Source organism: Sorex araneus, chromosome X, assembly GCF_027595985.1.
Source record: "Sorex araneus isolate mSorAra2 chromosome X, mSorAra2.pri, whole genome shotgun sequence".
Lineage (NCBI taxonomy): Eukaryota > Metazoa > Chordata > Mammalia > Eulipotyphla > Soricidae > Sorex > Sorex araneus.
The window spans coordinates 282,773,172-282,795,357 of record NC_073313.1 but is presented as its reverse complement, the minus strand read 5'-3'; the positions used below and the strand labels follow the sequence as shown (position 1 = coordinate 282,795,357).

General features: G+C 44.3%; 4 protein-coding genes across 4 annotated transcripts; 2 read left to right on the top strand and 2 right to left on the bottom strand.

Annotated features, from left to right (window-relative positions):
* Positions 1–506: 506 nt before the first annotated feature.
* On the bottom strand, positions 507–2,384 carry LOC101553977 (lithostathine-like). Its single transcript, XM_055121302.1, has 5 exons — positions 2,315–2,384; positions 1,924–2,042; positions 1,555–1,692; positions 835–952; positions 507–574 (listed from the first exon to the last, which is right to left on the bottom strand). Exons 1-5 carry the CDS (start codon positions 2,382–2,384, stop codon positions 507–509), a joined length of 513 nt encoding a protein of 170 aa, XP_054977277.1.
* A 3,584-nt stretch (positions 2,385–5,968) lies between these two features.
* LOC101554248 (lithostathine-like) lies at positions 5,969–7,861 on the top strand. Its single transcript, XM_004615827.2, has 5 exons — positions 5,969–6,038; positions 6,321–6,439; positions 6,655–6,792; positions 7,394–7,511; positions 7,794–7,861. Exons 1-5 carry the CDS (start codon positions 5,969–5,971, stop codon positions 7,859–7,861), a joined length of 513 nt encoding a protein of 170 aa, XP_004615884.2.
* Positions 7,862–14,470: 6,609 nt separating this feature from the next.
* LOC101554504 (lithostathine-like) lies at positions 14,471–16,273 on the bottom strand. Its single transcript, XM_055121301.1, has 5 exons — positions 16,204–16,273; positions 15,808–15,926; positions 15,442–15,579; positions 14,818–14,935; positions 14,471–14,538 (listed from the first exon to the last, which is right to left on the bottom strand). Exons 1-5 carry the CDS (start codon positions 16,271–16,273, stop codon positions 14,471–14,473), a joined length of 513 nt encoding a protein of 170 aa, XP_054977276.1.
* Positions 16,274–18,435: 2,162 nt separating this feature from the next.
* Positions 18,436–20,308, top strand: LOC129399892 (lithostathine-like). The gene is made up of 5 exons (XM_055121300.1): positions 18,436–18,505; positions 18,783–18,901; positions 19,128–19,265; positions 19,842–19,959; positions 20,241–20,308. Exons 1-5 carry the CDS (start codon positions 18,436–18,438, stop codon positions 20,306–20,308), a joined length of 513 nt encoding a protein of 170 aa, XP_054977275.1.
* Positions 20,309–22,186: the final 1,878 nt, after the last annotated feature.

The following is a 22,186-nucleotide window of genomic DNA, read 5'->3' as shown; positions in this document are numbered from 1 at the left end:
ACTTGTAGCAAACCTACGTGAGCCACAGAATTCAAGTGAAGCATGGGGCGATTGGTGGCTGGGAGGGAGCTAGTCTAGAGTAATCCGGGCATAGCTGACAGTGTGAGCAGAGACAGTACAGCTGAATGGGCTTACAGGGAGAGACTCAGAATCCAAGACTTGAGCACTGCATCATGCAGGGGTATGCTGCTGGACCACCTCAGTGGGGATTTACAGTTGGGATTTTCCTAGGGATCTGGAGGAAGGTGCATGAAGGAAGAACTAGATTTCCCTCACGCACAATTATTCCTCAGTGATGTTCTGAGAACACAACTCAAAAGACATAATATGAATAGAAGAATTTATTATTATTCTTTGACAAACGGGTTTAACAGGGGAAGAGATAGAGGGGATGTGGTATGCAGGTATGAGAGCGGATGAGATTTACTTGAAGGCTCCATCATAAGACTGGAAGAACATCCTCAAGGAGCTGCAAGTGGATTCAGCCGGTAGATGCCTGACATGATTTAGCTCTCAAACTTGCAGACGTAGGGCAGTAGGTTTCTGCAGTCAAAATTTTGCCAGTTTTCATAGCCTATAGAGACAAGAAGAGGAGAAATGAGTAGAGTGTTGAAAGCTGCAAACCTAAGAGAGAGGCATCACAGGCAGGGTCAAAGTCCCTCCTCCTCTTTTGGGTCATAGCCCTGCTCCAAGGATAAGAGGCTCAAGATTAAGAGAGCTGAGAGAGGCTAGGAAAGGGCCAACAATCATGAATTTGGTCAGGCTTAGAAACTGATTTTGGGGATATGACAGTAGTGGAACAGATCTGCACATAGAAGCTTGTCTCATTCTTACCTGTGTGTCTAAGAACGGCCCCACAGAACCCGGAATTAGTAGGACCACCTCTCTCCCATGCCTCATAGTTCAGCACATCCTCATTGATCCACTCCCATCCACCTTCATTGGGTTTAGTCTGTGAAGGACAGGACCGATGGACATGTGAGTATCAGTTGCCCCTGGGATGCTCGGGCAGCATCTGTACTGGAATGCCTGACTGACATCCATTAGCAGAGAATCTGTTTTGACTCTTTGTGAGGTGATCTAGAGAGGAATTCCAAAATTCTCTCTCAAGCCTTGAACTAGTCTGTAAGAATCAAAGTCAGCAATATCTGTCAGAGTAGCAAGGATTGTTCAGCACAACACGTGGGGCAAACAAGGATATGCACTTCTGGGCCTCTAAGGTCATGTATATTCTATAGCTGACAGTGTACCCAAACTTCTTTCATCAACATCTCAGCACATCTTAGCCAACACCACTTGCCGCAGCACATAAGTGACCATGGAAGTCTTTGGTACACAATGTTTGAAAAGGGGAATTGATATCAGCTAGAGATGAGGCCACACCACATAACGCACAATGTCAGATAGGATCAGGGATTCATTTTCAGAAGATCTCTAACTGCTCTGAATTTCAAGGTTGCCTGGTCTAATTATTGGGCAGATTGAAGAGATTGGGTTTCTCTGGATTGCAAAAGGAACTGTCAAGTTTCCCAACAAGAGAAGATGTAACCTCACCTCTGTGGTGTCGTGGAGTCCAATCCAGACATCAGAGGATGCTGTCCCACTGTTCTTGATGAGGGAGGCCACAAAGTAGCCCTCAGACTCAGTGAGCACAGACACAAGGTGTCCATTGCGCCGTTTCTGGCATTCGAACTAGAAGAAGGAAGAGATTGAGGAGAAGCCTGCATTTCCACAGGGAATTAAGAAGTGGAGGAAGAATCCCAGGAGAGGGTGGACTGTGAATGGTGCTTATCATTGTACCTAGCATGTCTCAATAAAGTGGATGCTCCCCTGAACTCCATTCTCTAAGGCCTCTTCCAGCCCCGCCGCCAGCCCCACACAGAGACAAAAACACACATCCCAGGTGCAAGTACAGCTACTCACATCAGCATCCATCCAGGATTTTGTTGTCTTAAAAAAGGCATAACAGTGGTTGCCATAGGCCTTGGAGCCCTTGGGGCACCTGGCTCGTGGAGACAGCTCTTCGCTCTGCAGGTCTTCCCCTGGCAGAGGAACATACAAAGGAGAGTAAAAAGGTAGAGTGGGAATTTTGTTGGAAAAGGCACTGAAGAGATATTTAAAAGGATAGAACTTAGAATAGTGAGCCATGACAGTCCTCAGCGTGTCCAACACTTCAGAGTGCTTTCAAGTATCGCCAGACACATTTCGTGAGGAATCATGTCTTCCACTCTTTCACTTGTCTTTTATACAATCCCAAACTGAGCTCCTGTATCTGAGTATCCTCCGCACAGGGACTGGATGTGGGAATGCTTACCTTTCACCTGGGCCTGGAGCACCAGGCAGGAGAGCACCAGCCAAGCAACAGTGGCCATGATAGGCAGCATCGTGTCTCACTGGAGGAGGCTGTCAAGGGCAGGGATGGACGTTGGGTAAGGCAGAAGGCTAGCACAGGAGCCACTGCTCCATCCCCCTTTTGTTTTGTCTAATTCCTGTTGATTGACAGGTCCCAGTATGGGGACAGAACATATTTGATAATCTGAATATTCTACCCCGGAGGCCTCTCAGAGTTATCACTGCTCAGTCTGAAAGCGCATGTGTCCTCTCTGGAGAGGGAATATTTTCCCTACTCCCTCTTGCATCTTGCATCAGCTCCCACTTACCTTTCTTGCAGGGTTCTTTGATAGTCTGTCAGGTCATGAGGGACAGGCCTTTTAAAAGAAGTTCTGTGGGAGGGACAATGCCATGAATAATGCAAAGTTGCAACCTTGAGGGGCCTGCTGGGAAAGACTAGGCAGGGATTCCAGAGAGGTTCCTGAAATATGGCAGGGTCTTACTAGCAGTGGCTGGGAATTGCCACAGATGTGCCTCTTTCAGATTCCAGATAAGTGTCTTCTCAGAACTACAAACGCCTATCCATTCATGTTTTCACTATGGCTAAATGGAATAGAGTTGTAGCACTATTTTCCTTGAAGGTTTTTTTTGTTGTTGTTCTTCTGTCTTTTTGTAGAACATTTTCACAGTGTCCTGTTATATATGTTTAGAAAATATGTTTTCAGAAAAATTTCATTGAGAAAAATTCTTGTCACTCAGAGAAAAATACCCTTTATTTATAAGCGGTCTACCAGGAATTTTATCATTGTAACAAATATATACAGATATAATTTTAATTTATGAGCATATTTTTAATTTCATATAAAATGGCAATGGAAAAGTGAAGAAAAATCATCATACATTTCTCATCTCAAACACAAGTTCAATTAATAATAAATTTTAATCTCTCCATTTCACCTTGTAGGCAATTTTTCAGTGAAATCATTTCAAAGAAACAGGAGTCTGTTATTTGATAGGTGTTTTTAAGTTCAATTATAGTGAGGTCTTCCCCAGGGTCCCTCAGAGGGAGTGAGCCTTTGTTTCCTTCCCCACCCTGAGCATAGCTCCTGTCGCTAAAACTTCCAGAGTTTAGACAACCAATCTCAAGCCTTCCTCTCCACAAGTTCAGAGAGGCCTCATGACTGAAGGAAACAACAGAAGAACCCAGGTGTGTGAGACCCGAGGCTGAAACCTCCAAGTCTGCTCAGATCAGAAATGTGTCACTTCTGCCCTATTCCCCATTTGCCAGCAGCTATGCCATTACACCCAGAGACTGCGCCCGGCACCATGTAATCCCACAAACGGCCAACATCCAGAGATTATAACACCAAGCTCCCAGAAGCACACAGCAGATTTAAGCCGAGCAACATCCTTTCGTCTGGTTCCCCCTCTGGGAGAACGTGGAAGCTACCAAGAGTTTTCCACCCACATGGGAGAGTCTCACAAACTCACCATGGCGTGTTCATATGCCAAAACCAGTAACAATGATGGATCTCATTCCCCTGACCCTGAAAGAGCCTCCAATGTGGCACCATTGGAAAGGACATGTAAAGAGAGGCTTCTAAAATATAAGGGATAGGACAAAGGAGACTTTACTGAGACCGCTAGAGAAATTCGATGATCAACGGGATGATGATGATGATGATGATGATGATGATGATGATGATGATGGTGGTGGTGATGATGATGATGACAGTGAAGTAAAAAGAAAATTTGAAAAAGAAAGCAAGGGTATATATGATGATCTAAAATTACATCTAATCTTGATGTATGGGAGAATATATCAATACCAGTAAAGCCATATTTTAAGGATGTACAGTTGACTCTCCTTGAAACTACCTTTGTGTCGCTTCCTTTACCATTTGATTTTAATTTTCTTTTCTCTGGGGCTATTTCTCCTGGTGATTATTTCATTTAACAATTTTGTCTACAAAATGTGTCTGAGCGACATTCCAAGGGATACAATGGAGTTCCAGGAACAATGTATTGAAACTTGACAACAGGACTGCACTTCAAGGAGGAGGTCCAAGAATGAGGCACCACTCAGGCCAGTCGGTGCTAGGGGTTACTGGAACTATTTTGCAAAGACCCAGTCATTCAAAGTAATACACAATGGGTGTTCAGGGGATAGTGTGTTAACAGGGGTGTCCGTGTGAAAATTGCTGCCTTTTGTCAACATACTAACATTCTGTCTTTTAGAGTGCATGCACACGTGTGTGTGTGTGTATTTGTGTTGTGTGTTGTATTGAGGGCAACACCAGTAGGTGTGTACTTATATCTATTGCTTTCTGCTTGTGCAAATATTAACTGATCATTGTCACTGTATTACTGTTATCCCCTTGCTCATCTGTTTGCTCGAGCAGGCCCCAGTAACGTCTCCATTGTGAGACTACTTGTTACTCTTTTTTAATTGACTGATAAAATACTATTTTACTTTTTTTTAAAATTAGTGAATCACCATGAGGGAACACTTAGAAATTTACACACATTCGCGCTAGTGTTTCGGTCATTCAATGTATAAGAACCCATCCTTCCACCAGTGCTCATTCTCCACCACCAATGAACCAAGTATCACTCCCAGGCCCGAATCCCACCCCCCACCCCACCTTGTCTGTGTTGCCACACAGACAAAAAGGTATTCCCTTTTGTTCTCTCTCTCCATTTGGGTGTTATGGTTTGCAATAGAGATATTTAGTGTCCATCGTGTTCTATCTACAGTTTACTTTCAGCACGCTTCTCACTTCCCGAGCGGGCTTTCCAACCACATTTTACTTGGTAGTCCCTTCTTTATCTGCGTTTCCTTTTTCCCCAGATGTGAGGCCGGCTTCCAGGCCATGACATGACGAAATATGACAAAGTTAGAGCACCAACAACATAAACAATTTTCCGATGACACCGTTACACTGTTCTGTCAAGTTAGATCTTCGGACATTCTCTCTTCTACAAGGTACCAAAGAAAAAACAGTGATGAGATTTGACTTCATGTATTGTAGGCTATGAGAAAAAAAACTGATTTGTTGAAAAAATTACAGCTGGCAGTAGACCAGAGAAGGCGTTAATCCCATAGCTGAAGGAGAAGACACCTGTGGCAATTCCCAGCCACTTTGAGGAAGACTCCACCCCATTTCAGAAATTTCCTAGTACCCCTGCCTTGGCGTTCCCAGCAGTCACAAAAGGTCATAACTTTGTGTCACTCTTTGCAGCGCCCCTCCCTAAGAGCATCTTTTAAAAGGCTGGTCGTTCTTGATCTCACACACCATCAAACATCCCCGGCAAGTAAGGTAAGTGGGAGTTGAAACAAGATGCCTGCCAAGTCAGAGCTTATTCTATGTCTCAAGAGGAAGGGTGGAAAGATTCCCTCTCCTGAGAGTACGTGTGTCCTATCACACTAAGCAGTGGTAAAACTGAGAGATCTCCTGGGTAGAAATTGGAATCTCAATCTGTTCTGTCACTATACTTGGAGACAGTAGTTAGTGAGGTCAACTTATCCTAAGATTTAAACAAAGGAAACGGGGCTTGGAGCAGTGGCTCCTCTGCTAGCCTTCTGCTTGACCCAACTTCCATCCCTGCCTCTGACAGCCTCCTCCAGTGAGACACGATGCTGCCTCCCTTGACCACTGTTGCTTGGCTGGTGCTCTCCTGCCTGGTGCTCCAGACCCAAGTGAGAGGTAAGCATTCTCACATCCAGCCCCTGTGCCCTGGGATAGTCAGATTCTGAGTGCAGTTTGTTCTTTGTATAAAAATCCAAGTGAAATAGTGGAAGAGAGTATTCCTCATGAAATGCTTCTGGTGATACTTGGAAGCATTCTGAATTGTTGGACACGCTGAGTACTGTCATGGTTCATTATTGCAAGTCCTGTCCCCAGGAATATCCCCTAGGGGCCTTTTCCAACAAAATTCCCATTCTTTCTTTTTTTCACATGTCTCTTCTTTGTATGTCGCTCTGCCAGGGGAAGACCTGCAGAGCGAAGAGCTGTCTCCACGAGCCAGGTGCCCCAAGGGCTCCAAGGCCTATGGCAACCACTGTTATGCCTTTTTTAAGACAGCAAAGTCCTGGATGGATGCTGATGTGAGTAGCTGTATTTGCAAGTGGGATGTGTGTTTGTGTGTGTGTGTGTGTTTGTGTGTGTGTTGTGTGGGGGGACCTTAGACAATGGAGATCAGGGATCTTCCACTTTACTGGGGATAAGCACCATTCACAGTCCACCTACTCCTGCATATCTTCACTTTTTAAGTCCCATTGTGAATGCAGGCTTCTCCTCAATCTCTTCGTTTCTTCCCTAGTTGGAATGTCAAAAACGGCGCAGTGGACACCTTGTGTCTGTGCTCACTGAGTCTGAAGGCTACTTTGTGGCCTCCCTCATCAAGAACAGTGGAACAGCATCCTCCGATGTCTGGATTGGACTCCATGACACCACAGAGGTGAGGTGACATCTCCTGTACTCGGGCAACTTGACAGCTACATTTGCCATCCCGAGACACCCGATCTCCTTATTCGGCCCCATAATTAGACCAGGCAACCCTGAAATTCAGAGCAGTCAAAAGCTCTTCTGGAGAATGACGCTCTGAGCCCATCAGAATTTGTGCGTTATGTGGCGTGGCCTCATATCTAGCTGATATCAATCCCCCTTTTCAAACTATGTGTACTAAAGACCTCTGAGGTCAGTTATGTGCTGCAGTCAGTGATGTTGGTTAAATGTGCTGAGTTACTGATGAGTGAAGGGTTTGTACACTGTCCACTATAGAATCTACATGACCTTTGAGGCCCAGAGGTGCATAGCCTGGTTTGCCCCACGTGTTGTGCTAAACAATCTTTGCTACTCTGACTGTTATTGCTGACTTTGACTCTTACACACTAGATCAAGGCCTGAGAGAGAATTTTTAGAGTTCCTCTCTAGATCACCTCACAAAGAGACAAAAGAGATTTTCTGCTGCTTTGTGTCACCCAGGCCTTGCAGTGAAGATGCTGCAGACATCCCAGGGGCATCTGAGACTCAGGTGTCCATCTGTCCTTTCTTCACAGACTAAACCCAATGAAGGTGGATGGGAGTGGATCAATGAGGACGTGCTGAACTATGAGGCCTGGGAGAGAGGTGGCCCTACTAATTCCGGGTTCTGTGGGGCCGTTCTTAGACACACAGGTAACAATGACATAAACTTCGAAGTGCAGATCTGTTCCACTCCTTCAATATCCCCAAAACCATTTCCTAAGCCTGACTTTTGGGAATTGAGTAAATTTCCAAATTCGTGAATGTTGGTCCTTTCCTAGCCTCTCTCAGCTCTCTTTTCCTTGAGCCTCTCTTCCTTGGAGCAGGTGTATGGCCCAAAAAGGGAGGGAGGGACTTTGATCCGACCTGTGACGCCTGTTTCTCGGGTCACAGCTTTCAACACTCTACTCATTTATCTTTTTGTTGTCTTCTTAGGCTATGAAAACTGGCAAAATTTTGACTGTAGAAACCTACTGCCCTACGTCTGCAAGTTTGAGAGCTAAGTCAGGTCAGAAATCTACAGGCCGGATCCCTATGCAGCTCCTTGAGGATGTTCTTCCAGTCTTAAGATGGAGCCTGCAAGGAAATCTCCACCCACTCTCATCCCTGAACACCACACCCCTCTACCTTCTCCCAGTTAAAGCCTCATTTTTCAAATAATAATAATAATAATAAATAATTCTATCCATATGAGTCTTTAGAGTTCTGTTTTCAGACCATCATTGAGGAATAATTGTGCTTGATATAATTCTAGTTCTTCTTGAACCTGATGTTTGGATTGGACTGCTTGCTCTAGATTCCTAGGAAAATCCCAATGGTAAATCCCCACTGAGGTGGTCTAGCAGCATACCCCTGCATTGATGCTTGGCTTATGTCTTGGATCCCGAAACCTAATAGGCTGAGTCTCAGCTTGCAAGCCCCCTCAGCTCTCCTGTATCTGGTCACAATGTAGGCTATGCCCTGGATACTCTAGACCACCCACTCCCCCTACCACCCTTCCCTCCCCAGCTTCATTTTGTGTCTCACCTAGATTTGCTCCAAGTCTTCTTGCTTCCCATCTCCCAGAAATGTCCAATCTGTGGGCAGCAGAAATTTCTGCCTAAGCAGCCCATATACACACACAATTAATGAATCACCAAGGCTGTGCTATGCAGGACTCTCACTGAGGCATCAGCTATGTCCATCTGAAGACTGGACTGGCTTTCAGTTCATTGACTTGCCTACAGAGTTTGGCTCCCTGTTCTTTTTTATTTATCAAACTTGGCTCAGACCTGGCTGGGCTTGACTCCAACACTTGTTGCACTCACGTCTCCCACCCATGAGTTTGTGAAATCTTCAGGTCCCGTTTATGTAAACTTGATGTGCTGATGTTGTTCATACTGCACTGTCACATACTTTGCTGTTGTTAGCACTCATGCCTGTTCGGTCTTCATAGAGCCTGATATTTACAGGGCAATACCTCTGAACTCATTTGTAATTATTCACTTTAAAAATTTGTGGCAACATCAGAGTTATTCAGTGTACCTAAGATCCTTCATATGTAGTTTGATCAACCACTGGCACATGCTGCTTTGTGATGTGAGCATCACAAGTGCTGCTGTGCATGTAGGCTCTGTGGGCAGCACTGAGAACCCAGGTTGTTAGGCGGACCATCGGGCAACAAATTTGAACTCAGGATGTGCATATGATAAACACCTGTCTCCTCTTTGTAGTATATGACTGGTCCTAAATGATTAAATTCATCCTCAATCCTCTATATGCCTTGGATTATAATTTTACCAAAACCAGCAAAAGTTGTATCTTGAAATTTTTCTTCCCAGGCACAATATTACAAATTTTTGTATTTTTGTAATGGGTATGCATGTCAATGAACAAGTCTTTATTTGCTTTTTTCCCTGATATCTGCAGTAAACCGAATATGGAGGGTCCGTCCATCTATGGGTACCCAAAGAAAGAAAGCTACTTGAGTCTCAAACTTTTGGAAATAATAAATAGTGTTATTGTTAGTTGCTTTGGATAACCTCACAAAAAATATCTTTGGTAGGAATCTCAGTAATTTTCAGCACTTTTAACGTGTTTTTATCTTGCACTGTGTTCAATTCTATTGATATGAAAATAAGTCATCATTTTGAAAAATATCCCAACAAAACTACTTCAAGAAGATAGGGAGTTTTTAAAGTCTAATTTCATATTAAATTTATAATGATTGTTTCCTTAAATTTTTTCATTCAACTAAATCCATAACGTACTAAAATTATCATAACCCATGGAAAACTCCTCCCCACATGTTCTGACAAGCCTCACACATTAAGGTACCGGCAGAGGAATCCAGGTATGTGGGACTCGGGTCTGAGACCTGCAAGCCTGCTCAGATCAGGACTGAGCCTTTTCCGCCCAGATTTCCAATTTTCCAGTAGCCTGGCAGTCACACCCAGGGTTTGCCCTCGGTACTCTGTAATCCCTCCAAGAGCCAACATCCAGAGACTTAATACCAAGCTCCCAAAAGAGAGCCATGCAGAGAGTCCCTTACACTGGTGCCTGGCTGTCTTCCCTGGGTCCCTTGGAGGGGTTGGGCTTCAGCTTCCCTTCTGGCCCCCTAGCAAAGGCGAAGACCTCCGGAGCCTAGACACATCCATGCTCAAGGCCCATCTCCACACGTTCTCAAGGTATTAGTAGAGGAACCCAGGTGTGTGGGACCCGGGGCTGAGACCTCCAAGCCTCCTCGGATCAGGACTGATCTGCGATGGAATTGTAAATGTTAAAAACACCAGAAAAGTAGGATAGTATCTGCAATTTTGAGTTTTTTAAAACGAATCTATTATATGTTCTTAACGTTTTTCCTGAGGTTTTCAAACATGTACAGATGTTGAGGATTTTTCTCCCTGTGATAGATATTAAGTAAATACATGAGATTTATAAAATGAAACACCTGGCTAAGAACAAAATTTAATGATAGTTAAAGTGCCAAAACAAAAAACCTACAACCAAGAATCCTCTTCTTTGTAAGCTTCTGTTTTATGTTTGAAGGGATGATTATAAAAATTTTAAACTATGGTTAAGAATGATTTTAATACCTAAAAAAATTCTGCAATAATTACTGAATGACCACCTATAAAAATCAAATGCCAAAAAGGAACAAAACTAATATTCTTCACAGGAGACAAGTTCATTCCTTCATATCAGCAATTTCTCCTAATGTTATTGAACTGAACGCCTATGCCAAGGCAGAAGGAATGGAAGGATCAGGAAGCAAAATCCAACAGTCTGCTTTTTACAAGACATATAATTTGACTCTGATAATAAAAGAAGCATTAGAATGAAAGGTCAGTAAATTCATATAAGAATATGGTAGAGGGGCTGGAGCAATAGCACAGTGGGTAGAGCATTTGCCTTGCACGCAGATGACCCAGGCTCGATTCCCAGCATCCCATATGGTCCCCTGAGCACCAGGAGGAATTCCTGAGTGCAAAGCCAGGAGTAACCCCTGTGCATTGCCAGGTGTGACCCCCCCAAAGAAAAAGAAAAGAAAAAAAGAAAGTTGTAGGTTTAATAAAGCAGTGAAGGTGATCCTTCAGGCAGAGCAGAGACCATTCATTTAAAGGAAGTAATGACAGCAATGAGCATTGTAGGATAACATTGGTTTGTCCTTTCTCTCTTGCCACAGAGTTTAGATTTATCTGGTAATAATCTCTAAACATTTTAGGACAACATTGGTATGATCTGTTCCCTATGCCTCAGGAAACTTATGTTTATCTCACTGCTCTTGAGACACTCCCATTGCTTTGTTTATCTGTAAGCTCCTCTTCATACTTTCTTCCCCAACTGGTCTATCACCTTTTACCACTGATCAGACTCTGTTAACTTGCAAGGCAGACTCCTCAGAAATCTACGATTTTTTATGTATGAGTGAAATATTGCTTTTCTCCTCTACTTATGTCTTTTGAATAGTTTAGTTAAGCAATGTCCTTTTTGTATGGAAAAAGGAAGACAGTTATATTATGCTTTATAAGTTGGGATTTAATTGGTTTTTAATATTATTCACTCTTGGGCACTGCTTCCTTGGCTTAAGTTTCAGTTGCTCTTAGTTCCTAGCACTCCAAAAACAAGGTCCTAGAGAGGGACTGAAGGGACACATGGCAAGCTGTGAGCTACCCAGGCATCAATATGGGCCAGGACAAAGCACCACGATTCTTAACTATAAGTTGAGAGCTTGATCGTGGACAAATGCTGTCATGATCCAAAAGCAATGATGGGACGAGGAACCTGCTAGAGATAGGAAAGACTAATCTGGCCTGAGCACTGAAGTCTGAGATTGAGAGGACAGCAATTCTATAAGCTTCATGTATCTCTCACTATGTCCATACAAAATGATTAATATTATAAATGGTTATATGTTAGTTGGACAAGGAGAGGAGAAACACACCCATGGGATTCCACCCGTAGGTGGGTCATCTTGCTGTATGAGAATCTGTTCTAGAAGCAGCATCCCCTGAGGGAAAGGATTGTGACCACACTTAAGTGTAAATCTCAACGCCTCATGCTGGGAATTAAATTAGACAGTAAGAGTGGGCTGGGGGATCCAGATCTAGTAGATCCAGAAGCAGAGGAGAAGGAGAATGAAGTAGCATGGGGGAGGGAGAAGCAGAAGGAGAATCAGAGGAGAAGGCAGAGGAGATTCAAATAAACTGCAACTGAGACCATTCAGCCTGGCTCCCGTTCCTTCCTTCACCTGCCCATGGTCAGTTGGCCTCCCCAAGGTGCGGGAAGTGGCGTGAGACTACAAACGAGGGTTGCGGGAGAGATAGTTACCCTGCTCTGCCCTCTTTTTGAGGTTACACAAGCGTAACGTACAAGTTAAGGGATCAATAAGACAAGAGAACTTAAACAATTTTCAATGTGTTGATATCCAAAGCCAGGAAAAACAGCAGCAAGATGGCTTATCAATTATTCGATCTAACCCAAAGCATGTTGGGGACTCAGGGAAGATAAGATACAGAATAGACAAGTATGATAATAATAACTTATAATGATCATGCAAGACAAGATCTGAGTGATGAAAGGGGAGAGAGAAACAGAGAGAGAGAGAGAGAAGAAGAGGAGGAGGAGGAGAAGGAGGAGAAGGAGAATTACAAAGAGGAGGAGGAGGAGGTGGCAAAGGATGAGGAGGAGGAGGAGGCAAAGAAGAAGAAGAAAAAGGAGGAGGAGGAGGAGAGGAGGAGGAGGAGAGGAGGAGGAGGAGGAGGGGAGGAGGAGGAGGGGAGGAGGAGGAGAAGAAGAAGAAGAAGAAGAAGAAGAAGAAGAAGAAGAAGAAGAAGAAGAAGAAGAAGAAGAAGAAGAAGAAGAAGAAGAAGAAGATGAAGAAGAAGAAGAAGAAGAAGAAGAAGAAGAAGAAGAAGAAGAAGAAGAAGAAGAAGAAGAAGAAGAAGAAGAAGAAGAAGAAGAAGAAGAATCCAATTTTAAAAAAAGAACTTGAAACATATCTTGTCCCAAAAATTTCTTTTTTCATATCTTTTAACATGGAACTTGCTATAAAAAATTAATTTTATGGATGCATTCATACAAATTAAAACTCAAAACTGGATCAGTTTTCTTTCTTTCATGTAATGTCCTTTACTTATATTTTGTGTTTGTTGAGGCTACCAAGCAGTGCTCATGGAAGACTGCTGCCTCTGTATTCATGGACTCAGGCATCATTGCTGGTGATACCTAGGGGAACCAGATGCATCACAAAGGATTAAACTAATGTCAGAGCTCTTCACAGGAAAAGCCTGAACCACTGTATATTCTCTCTGACCATAAGTTTTGTCTTGTATATAGGTGCCCTTGGAAACTTGAAGTGTTAGCCAGAGTTTTGGTCACTTACAATTATTGAAATTTGTCTGGTATTTACTTTTTGTGGTTAGACTGATATTGTGTACTTAAGTTTAAAGTCACAGACAAAAAATATTATCTTCATATTTTTATCAATGACTTAGAACATCAACAAGACACAGTTTTGATCGATCTGCTGATGAACCCCATGAAACTTTTTCAGAATTAAACTACATATCCCTTTCTCCTCCTTCCTCTCAAAATTCCCTTGATGCCCGATGGTTCACATAACAACCTGAGTTCTCAGTGCTGCCCACAGAACCCACAAGCTGAGCGGCACTTGGGATGCTAACACCACAAAGCAGCATGTGCCAGTGGTGGATCAAACTACATATGATGGGTCACACTGAACAATTCTAATGTGGCCATGGATTTTAAAAAGTATGTGACAGGGCAGTATGGACAACATCAGCACATCATGCTTACATAAAAAGGACGTACAGATTTGACAAACCCATGGGTGTGAGAAGGGAGTGCAAAAAGGGTAGGAACCCAGCCGAACCAGTTTGCGCCATGATGGTGAAAGAAATGACCAGGGAGCCAAACTCTGTAGGAAGGTCAATGAACTGAAAGCCAGTCCAGTCCTCAGATGGACAGAGCTGAAGCCTCAGTGAGAGTCGCACCTAGCACAGCCTTGGGGATGCATTAATCGTGTGATTCTGGGCTGCTTAGGCAGAAGTTTCTGATTCCTATAGATTAGTTCGTTCTGAAAGATTATAGCAAAGAGACTAGGAGCAAATCAGGATGAGCCAAAGAGTAGAACTTTGGGCCGGGGGCGAATGGCAAGGAGGGTGGTTTAGAGTAATTCGGAATAACTGACAGTATGAGCAGAGACAGCACAACCTAGAGAACTTGCAGGGTGAGACACATCCTGTCAGGCTTCAGAGTCAAACACTTTAGCCCAACATCTTGCCAGGGTATGCTGCAGGACCAACTCAGTGGGGATTTACAATTGGGATTTTCCCAGGGATCTGGAAGAAGGTACATGAAGGAAGAACTAGGTTACGCTCACACAAAATTATTCCTCAGTGAAGGTCAGAGAACACAACTCAAGGACCAATATGGATAGAAGTATTTATTAATATTATTTGACAAATGAGGCTTTGACTGGGAGAAGGTAGAGAAGGTGTGGTGTGCGGGGATGAGAGCCGGTAGAGATTTCCTTGCAGGCTCCACCATAAGACTGGAAGAACATCCTCAAGGAGCTGATGGGGATCCAGCCTGTAGATTTCTGACCTGATTCAGCTCTCAAACTTGCAGACGTAGGGCAGTAGATTTCTGCAGTCAAAATTTTGCCAGTTTTCATAGCCTAACGAGACAAGGAGAGGAGAACTGAGTGAGTGATGAAAACTGCAAACCTGAGAGAGAGGCATCACAGGCAGGATCAAAGTCCCTCCCTCCATATTTGGACCATACCCCTGCTCCATGGATAAGAGGCTCAACAAAAGAGAGCTGCGAGAGGCTAGGAAAGGGTCAACGGTCATGAATTTGGAGTTTACCTCTTCCCAAAGGTCTGGCTGAGAAACTGGTTTGAGGGATATGGCAGGAGTGGAACAGATCTGTTCATAGGAGCTTGTCTCATTCTTACCTGTGTGTCTAAGAACGGCCCCACAGAACCCGGAATTAGTAGGACCACCTCTCTCCCAGGCCTCATAGTTCAGCACATCCTCATTGATCCACTCCCATCCACCTTCATTGGGTTTAGTCTGTGAAGACAGGACAGATGGACACGTGAGTCTCAGTTGCTCCTGGGATGCTCGGGCAGCATCTTCACTGGAATCCCCGAGTGACACCCCTCAGCAGAGAATCTGTAGACACAGTCGGGCACACCATTCAGAGCAGCAAGGGTTGTTTAGCAAAACACGTGGGGCAAACCCGGCTATGCACCTCTGGACCTCAAAAGTCATGTAGATTCTATAGTGGACAGTGTACCCACCCTTTAGCATCACCACTGACTGCAGCACATAACTGACCTCGGAGGTCTGCAGCACACATTGTTTGAAAAGGGGGAACAATGGCAGCTACAGTTGAGGCCATGAAACACAAGGCACAACTGCAGATGGGCTCAGGGCGTCATTGTCCAGAAGAGCTTCTGACTGCTCTGAATTTCAGGGTTGCCTGGTCTAATTATGGGGCCCACTAAGGAGATCGGGTGTCTCGGGATGGCAAATGTAGCTGTCAGGTTGCCCGAGTACAGGAGATGTCACCTCACCTCTGTGGTGTCATGGAGTCCAATCCAGACATTGGAGGATGCTGTCCCACTGTTCTTGATGAGGGAGGCCACGAAGTAACCTTCAGACTCAGTGAGCACAGACACAAGGTGTCCATTGCGCCGTTTCTGGCATTCGAACTAGAAGAAGAAGGAAGAGATTGAGGAGAAGCCTTCATTCACACCGGGACTTAAGATGTGGAGGAAAATACACAGGAGCAGGTGTATTGTAAATTGTGCTCATCATTCTAACTCATATGTACCAATGACGGGGAGGATCCCCTGAACTTCACTGTATAAGGCCCTGTTTCCCACCCCCACCCCCCAACCCCACAAATACACATCCTAATTGCAAGTACAGCTACTCACATCGGCATCCATCCAGGATTTTGTTGTCTTAAAAAAGGCATAACAGTGGTTGCCATAGGCCTTGGAGCCCTTGGGGCACCTGGCTCGTGGAGACAGCTCTTCGCTCTGCAGGTCTTCCCCTGGCAGAGGAACATACAGAGGAGAGACTAGTAAAAAGGTAGAGAGGGAATTTTGTTGCAAAAGGGCCCGAGGGGAGATGCATGAGTTCAGGACTTGGAATAGTGAAACATGACAGTCCTCAGCATGTCCAACACCTCACAATGCTTTCAAGTGTCAACAAACACATTTCTTGAGGAATCATCTCTTCCATATTTCACTTGTCTTTTATAGAATCCTAAACTGCGCTCCCAGATCTGAGCATCCCAGGAAACAGGGGCTGGATGTGGGAATGCTTACCTTTCACCTGGGCCTGGAGCACCAGGCAGGAGAGCACCAGCCAAGCAACAGTGGCCATGATAGGCAGCATCGTGTCTCACTGGAGAAGGCTATAGAGGCAGGGATGGAAGTTGGGTCAGGCAGAAGTCTAGCACAGAAGCCACTGGTACATCTCCTGTTTCCTTTGTTTAAATATTAGGATAAGTTGACCTCACTAACTACTGTCTCCCAGCATGGTGACAGAACAGTATTGAGATTTTGATTTTCTACCCAGGAGCCCTCTCACTATACGACTGCTGAGTCTGACAGCGTGTGTGTCCTCTCAGGAGCGGGAATCTTTTCCACCCTTCCTCTGGAGTCTGAGAATAAGCCCTGACTTGGTGGGCATCTTGTCTCAACTCCCACTTACCTACTTGCCGGGGATGTTTGATGGTGTGTGAGATCAAGCATGACCAGCCTTTTAAAAGATGCTATGAGGGAGAGGCGCTGCTATGAATGACACAAAGTTCTGACCTTGAGCAGATGCTGGGAAAGGCAAGGCAGGGGTTCTAGGAAATGTCTGAAATGTGGAGGAGTCTTCCTCAAAGTGGCTGGGAATTGCCACAGGTGTTTTCTCCTTCAGGTATGGGACTGACGCCTTCTCTGGACTACTGCCAGCTGTAATTTTCCCCACATGTCAATTCTTTTTCTCATAGCCTACAATATGTGATATCAGATCTCATCCCTTTTTTGCTGTGGTAGCTTGTAGAAGAGGAAGAATTTCTAGAAGTCAAGACAGGGAGAGTAAACTTGACAGTACAATGTACAGTGTCATCAGCAAAGTGTTTATGTTGTAGGTGCTCTAACTATGTCATGTTTGATGAAAATAATCTTTTAATTGTATCACACAACCATATGTATTCAAAAGTAAAATGGTATTTTATCAGTCAATACGTGCACAAAACAATACTATATAAGATGCATACCTACTGGTGTAGCCCTCAAAACAGCAAACACACACACACACATGCACATACACACAACTGCACATGCAATCTGAAAGGCAGTATGATAGTATGTTGACAAAAGGCAGCGCTTTTCACGCAGACACCCCTGTTAACACACTGTCCTATGAAAGGCCACTGTGTGTTACTTCGAATGTCTGGGGCTCTGCAAGATAGTTCAAGTATCCCCTAGATCTGACAGGACTAAATGGTGCCTCGTTCTTGAACCCCTTTTCGATGAGCAATCCTGCTGCCAGGTTTCGCCATATTGTCCCTGGAAGTCCATTGAATTCCGCCGAATATCACAGTTCCCAATCCCAACGGATCAGACACAGTTGGAAGACAAAACTGTGAAAGGAAATAATCACCAGAAGAAATAGCCCGGAGAAAAGAATATTAAAATGAAATCGTAAAAGAAGCGACATGAAAGTTGTTTGGAAGAAAGTGAACTGTAGATCCTTAAAATCTCTCTTTATTGGTGTTCATATATTCTTCCATATGTCAATCTCCTTAAGATTACATAGAGTGAAGGAATTCCTGGTAATTTCTTATAAGTAAACCTTTTTTTTCTCAGATTGACATGAATTTTTCTAATGAAATTTGTCTGAAAACAAAACTTTCTAAGCATATATCACAGGACACTGTGAAACTATTATAGAAAAAGAGAGAAGAACAAAAGAAACCACAAGGAAAATAGTGCTAAAACTCTATTCCATTCAGCCATGGTGAAAACATGAATGGATAGGCGTTTGTAGTTCTGAGAAGACACTTATCTGGAATCTGAAAGAGGCACAGCTGTGGCAATTCCCAGCCACTGCTAGTAAGACCCTGCCATATTTCAGGAACCTCTCTGGAATCCCTGCCTAGTCTTTCCCAGCAGGCCCCTCAAGGTTGCAACTTTGCATTATTCATGGCATTGTCCCTCCCACAGAACTTCTTTTAAAAGGCCTGTCCCTCATGACCTGACAGACTATCAAAGATCCCTGCAAGAAAGGTAAGTGGGAGCTGATGCAAGATGCAAGAGGGAGCAGGGAAAAGATTCCCACTACAGAGTGGACACACGCGCTGTCAGACTGAGCAGTGATAACTCTGAGAGGCCTCTGGGGTAGAATATTCAGATTATCAAATCTGTTCTGTCCCCATACTGGGACCTGTCAATCATCTGGAATAGGGCAAATATAACAGGGGGATGGAGCAGTGGCTCCTGTGCTAGCCTTCGCCTGACCCAACTTCCATCCCTGCCTCTGACAGCCTCCTCCAGTGAGACACGATGCTGCCTATCATGGCCACTGTTACTTGGCTGGTGCTCTCCTGCCTGGTGCTCCAGGCCCAGGTGAAAGGTAAGCATTCCCACATCCAGCCCCTGTTTCCTGGGATGCTCAGATCTGGGAGCGCAGTTTAGGATTCTATAAAAGACAAGTGAAATATGGAAGAGATGATTCCTCAAGAAATGTGTCTGTTGACACTTGAAAGCATTGTGAGGTGTTGGACACGCTGAGGACTGTCATGTTTCACTATTCCAAGTCCTGAACTCATGCATCTCCCCTCGGGCCCTTTTGCAACAAAATTCCCTCTCTACCTTTTTACTAGTCTCTCCTTTGTATGTCCCTCTGCCAGGGGAAGACCTGCAGAGCGAAGAGCTGTCTCCACGAGCCAGGTGCCCCAAGGGCTCCAAGGCCTATGGCAACCACTGTTATGCCTTTTTTAAGACAACAAAATCCTGGATGGATGCCGATGTGAGTAGCTGTACTTGCAATTAGGATGTAAATTGGTGGGGTTGGGGGCTGGGGGGGAAACGGGGCCTTAGACAGTGAAGTTCAGGGGAGCTTCTACTTCATTGGTACATATGAGTTCGAATGATGAGCACAATTTTCAATACACCTGCTCCTGTGTATTTTCCTCCACATCTTAAGTCCCGGTGTGAATGAAGGCTTCTCCTCAATCTCTTCCTTCTTCTTCTAGTTCGAATGCCAGAAATGGCGCAATGGACACCTTGTGTCTGTGCTCACTGAGTCTGAAGGCTACTTCGTGGCCTCCCTCATCAAGAACAGTGGGACAGCATCCTCCAATGTCTGGATTGGACTCCATGACACCACAGAGGTGCGGTGACATCTCCTGTACTCGGGCAACCTGACAGCTACATTTGCCATCCTGAGACAACCGATCTCCTTAGTGGGCCCCATAATTAGACCAGGCAACCCTGAAATTCATGCAGTCAGAAGCTCTTCTGGACAATGAAGCCCCGAGCCCATCCTCAGTTTGCCTTGTGTTTCATGGCCTCAACTGTAGCTGACACCGTTCCCCCTTTTCAAACAATATGTGCTGCAGACCTCCGAGGTCAGTTATGTGCTGCAGTCAGTGGTGATGCTAAAGGGTGGGTACACGGTCCACTAAAGAATCTACATGACCTTGGAGTCCTAGAGGTGCATAGCCGGGTTTGCCCCACGTGTTCTTCTAAACAACCCTTGCCACTCTGAATGGTGTGCCAGACTGTGTCTCTTACACACTGGATCAAGGCTTGAGAGAGAAGTTTTAGAGTTTCTCTCTAGATCAGCCCACAAAAAGCCAAAACAGATTCTCTGCTCAGGGGTGTCACTCGGGGATTCCAGTGAAGATGCTGCCCGAGCATCCCAGAGGCAACTGAGTCTCACATGTCCATCTGTCCTGTCTTCACAGACTAAACCCAATGAAGGTGGATGGGAGTGGATCAATGAGGATGTGCTGAACTATGAGGCCTGGGAGAGAGGTGGTCCTACTAATTCTGGGTTCTGTGGGGCCGTTCTTAGACACACAGGTAAGAATGAGACAAGATCCTATGTGCAGATCTGTTCCACTCCTGCCATATCCCTCAAACCAGTTTCTAAGCCAGACCTTTGGGAAGAGGTAAACTCCAAATTCATGACCGTTGACCTTTTCCTAGCCTCTCTCAGCTCTCTTTTCCTTGAGCCTCATATCCTTGGAGCAGGGGTATGACCCCAAAATGGAGGGAGGGTCTTTGACCCTGCCTGTGATGCCTCTCTCTCAGGTTTGCAGAATTCAACACTCCACTCAGTTCTCCTCTCCTTGTCTCGTTAGGCTATGAAAACTGGCAAAATTTTGACTGCAGAAATCTACTGCCCTACGTCTGCAAGTTTGAGAGCTAAGTCAGGTCAGAAATCTACAGGCTGGATCCCCATCAGCTCCTTGAGGATGTTCTTCCAGTCTTAAAGTGGAGCCTGCAAGGAAATCTCCACCCGCTCCCATCCGCGCACACCACACCCCCTCTACCTTCTCCCAGTCAAAGCCTCGTTTGTCAAATAATATTTAATAAATACTTCTATCCATATTGGTCTTTTGAGTTGTGTTCTCTGACCTTCACTGAGGAATCACTGTGTGTGAGCGTAACCTAGTTCTTTCTTCATGCACCTTCTTCCAGATCCCTGGGAAAATCCCAATTGTAAATCCCCACTGAAGTAGGCCAGCAGCATACCCCTTCAAAGATGCTTTTCTTAAGTCTTGGATTCTGAACCTGGCAGGCTGAGTCTCACCCTGCAATCCCTGTGGGCTATGTTGTCTCTGCTCACACTCCCATCTATGCCCTGGACACTCTAGACCACCCTCTTTCCCCGCCAACCTTCCCTCCCCAGCTTGAGACTGGCAAGATCACCGTGACATATTCAATATACCAAAAACAGTAATCACAAGTCTCTCAATAGAGACATGACTGGTGCCTACTGGAGAAAATCAATGGACATTGGTATGACAGTGCTACTGTGTTTTACTAGAATGAAGTTATATGAACAGAGTAAAGTTAGACATGAATGACGGCATTATAGTAACGGAAGAACTTAACACCTCATTCTCCTGATTAGACAATAAAGAAGAATGATTATGTGTACAGAAATAAGAGCTCTACCTGAGGCACCAAAGGACTTGAGATTAATAGACCTACATACAGAGAGCTCTCCACCTCTAAAAAGCAAGTATGCATTCTCCTCAGAGAACATGAATAGTCTTCAAATAATGCACATCAATATAAGCAAACTAGAAAAGAAAACAAAACCAAAATTATACAATGGGACTAGAGTCAAGTGTAAATTTTTTATGGAAGAAGAAACTTTAACTCAATTAAAAAATATCCAGGCAGTCTACAGAGTTGAAGAAATGTATGCACACATATATCTGATCAAATACTTATGTCAAAGCTTTAGAAAGATCTCATAAAGCTCAACAGTAAATTAGCATTTTTTTAATTAATTAATTTATTTATTTGTCATTTATTTATTTATTTATTTATTTATTTATTTATTTATTACATTCTATTGAATCACCATGAGATAGTTACAAGCTTTCATGTTTGGGTTACAATCTCACAATGATCAAACACCCATCTCTCCCCCAGTGCACATTCCCCACCACCAATATCCCGGGTATACTCCCCGTTTCCCACCCTCCCCCTGCCTCTATGGCAGACAATATTCCCCATACTCTCTCTTGACTGGGGAGCATTATAGTTTGAAACACAGACACTGAGATTTCATCATGTTTGTTCCATTATCTACTTTTGCCATCATCTCCCACCCCAACTGTTTCCACCAGCCATCATTTTCTTAGTGATCCCTTCTCTATTCCATCTGCATTCTCCCCTTCTCTCATGAAGCAGTCTTCCAGCTGTGGGGAAATCCTCCTAGCCCTTGTATCTACTATGTCTGCAAACATTCAAAAGAACAAATGCAACCAGTGTTGTTGTGGATGTGGGGAAAAAGTAAAGCTCATTCAATGCTGGTGGGAATGCCGATGTTCCAGCCTTTCTGGAAGAAATATGGACAGTCCCTCAAAAACTAGAAATTGAGCTTCCTTGTGACATCACAATACCACCTCTCCAAATAAATGCTGAAGATGCATAGAAGCACAGTAGAAATGACATCTGTGCCTATATATTCATTGCAGCACTTTTCACAATAGCCAAAATCTGGAAACAACCCGAGTGCCCTAAAACGGATGACTGGTTAAAGAAACTTTGGTACATCTACACAGTGGAA

Bases quoted from the DNA above. Each gene is read 5' to 3' on its own strand.
- LOC101554504 (XM_055121301.1), bottom strand. From the start codon at position 16,273: ATGCTGCCTATCATGGCCACTGTTGCTTGGCTGGTGCTCTCCTGCCTG. The intron at 14,936-15,441 runs GTGAGGTGACAT...CTGTCTTCACAG, and splicing joins GACTCCATGACACCACAGAG to ACTAAACCCAATGAAGGTGG. The intron at 14,539-14,817 runs GTAAGAATGAGA...TTGTCTCGTTAG, and splicing joins GGCCGTTCTTAGACACACAG to GCTATGAAAACTGGCAAAAT.
- LOC101553977 (XM_055121302.1), bottom strand. From the start codon at position 2,384: ATGCTGCCTATCATGGCCACTGTTGCTTGGCTGGTGCTCTCCTGCCTG. The intron at 2,043-2,314 runs GTAAGCATTCCC...TTCCTCTGCCAG, and splicing joins GCTCCAGGCCCAGGTGAAAG to GGGAAGACCTGCAGAGCGAA. The intron at 575-834 runs GTAAGAATGAGA...TTGTCTCTATAG, and splicing joins GGCCGTTCTTAGACACACAG to GCTATGAAAACTGGCAAAAT.
- LOC129399892 (XM_055121300.1), top strand. From the start codon at position 18,436: ATGCTGCCTATCATGGCCACTGTTACTTGGCTGGTGCTCTCCTGCCTG. The intron at 18,506-18,782 runs GTAAGCATTCCC...TCCCTCTGCCAG, and splicing joins GCTCCAGGCCCAGGTGAAAG to GGGAAGACCTGCAGAGCGAA. The intron at 18,902-19,127 runs GTGAGTAGCTGT...TTCTTCTTCTAG, and splicing joins AATCCTGGATGGATGCCGAT to TTCGAATGCCAGAAATGGCG.
- LOC101554248 (XM_004615827.2), top strand. From the start codon at position 5,969: ATGCTGCCTCCCTTGACCACTGTTGCTTGGCTGGTGCTCTCCTGCCTG. The intron at 6,440-6,654 runs GTGAGTAGCTGT...TTTCTTCCCTAG, and splicing joins AGTCCTGGATGGATGCTGAT to TTGGAATGTCAAAAACGGCG. The intron at 6,793-7,393 runs GTGAGGTGACAT...CTTTCTTCACAG, and splicing joins GACTCCATGACACCACAGAG to ACTAAACCCAATGAAGGTGG.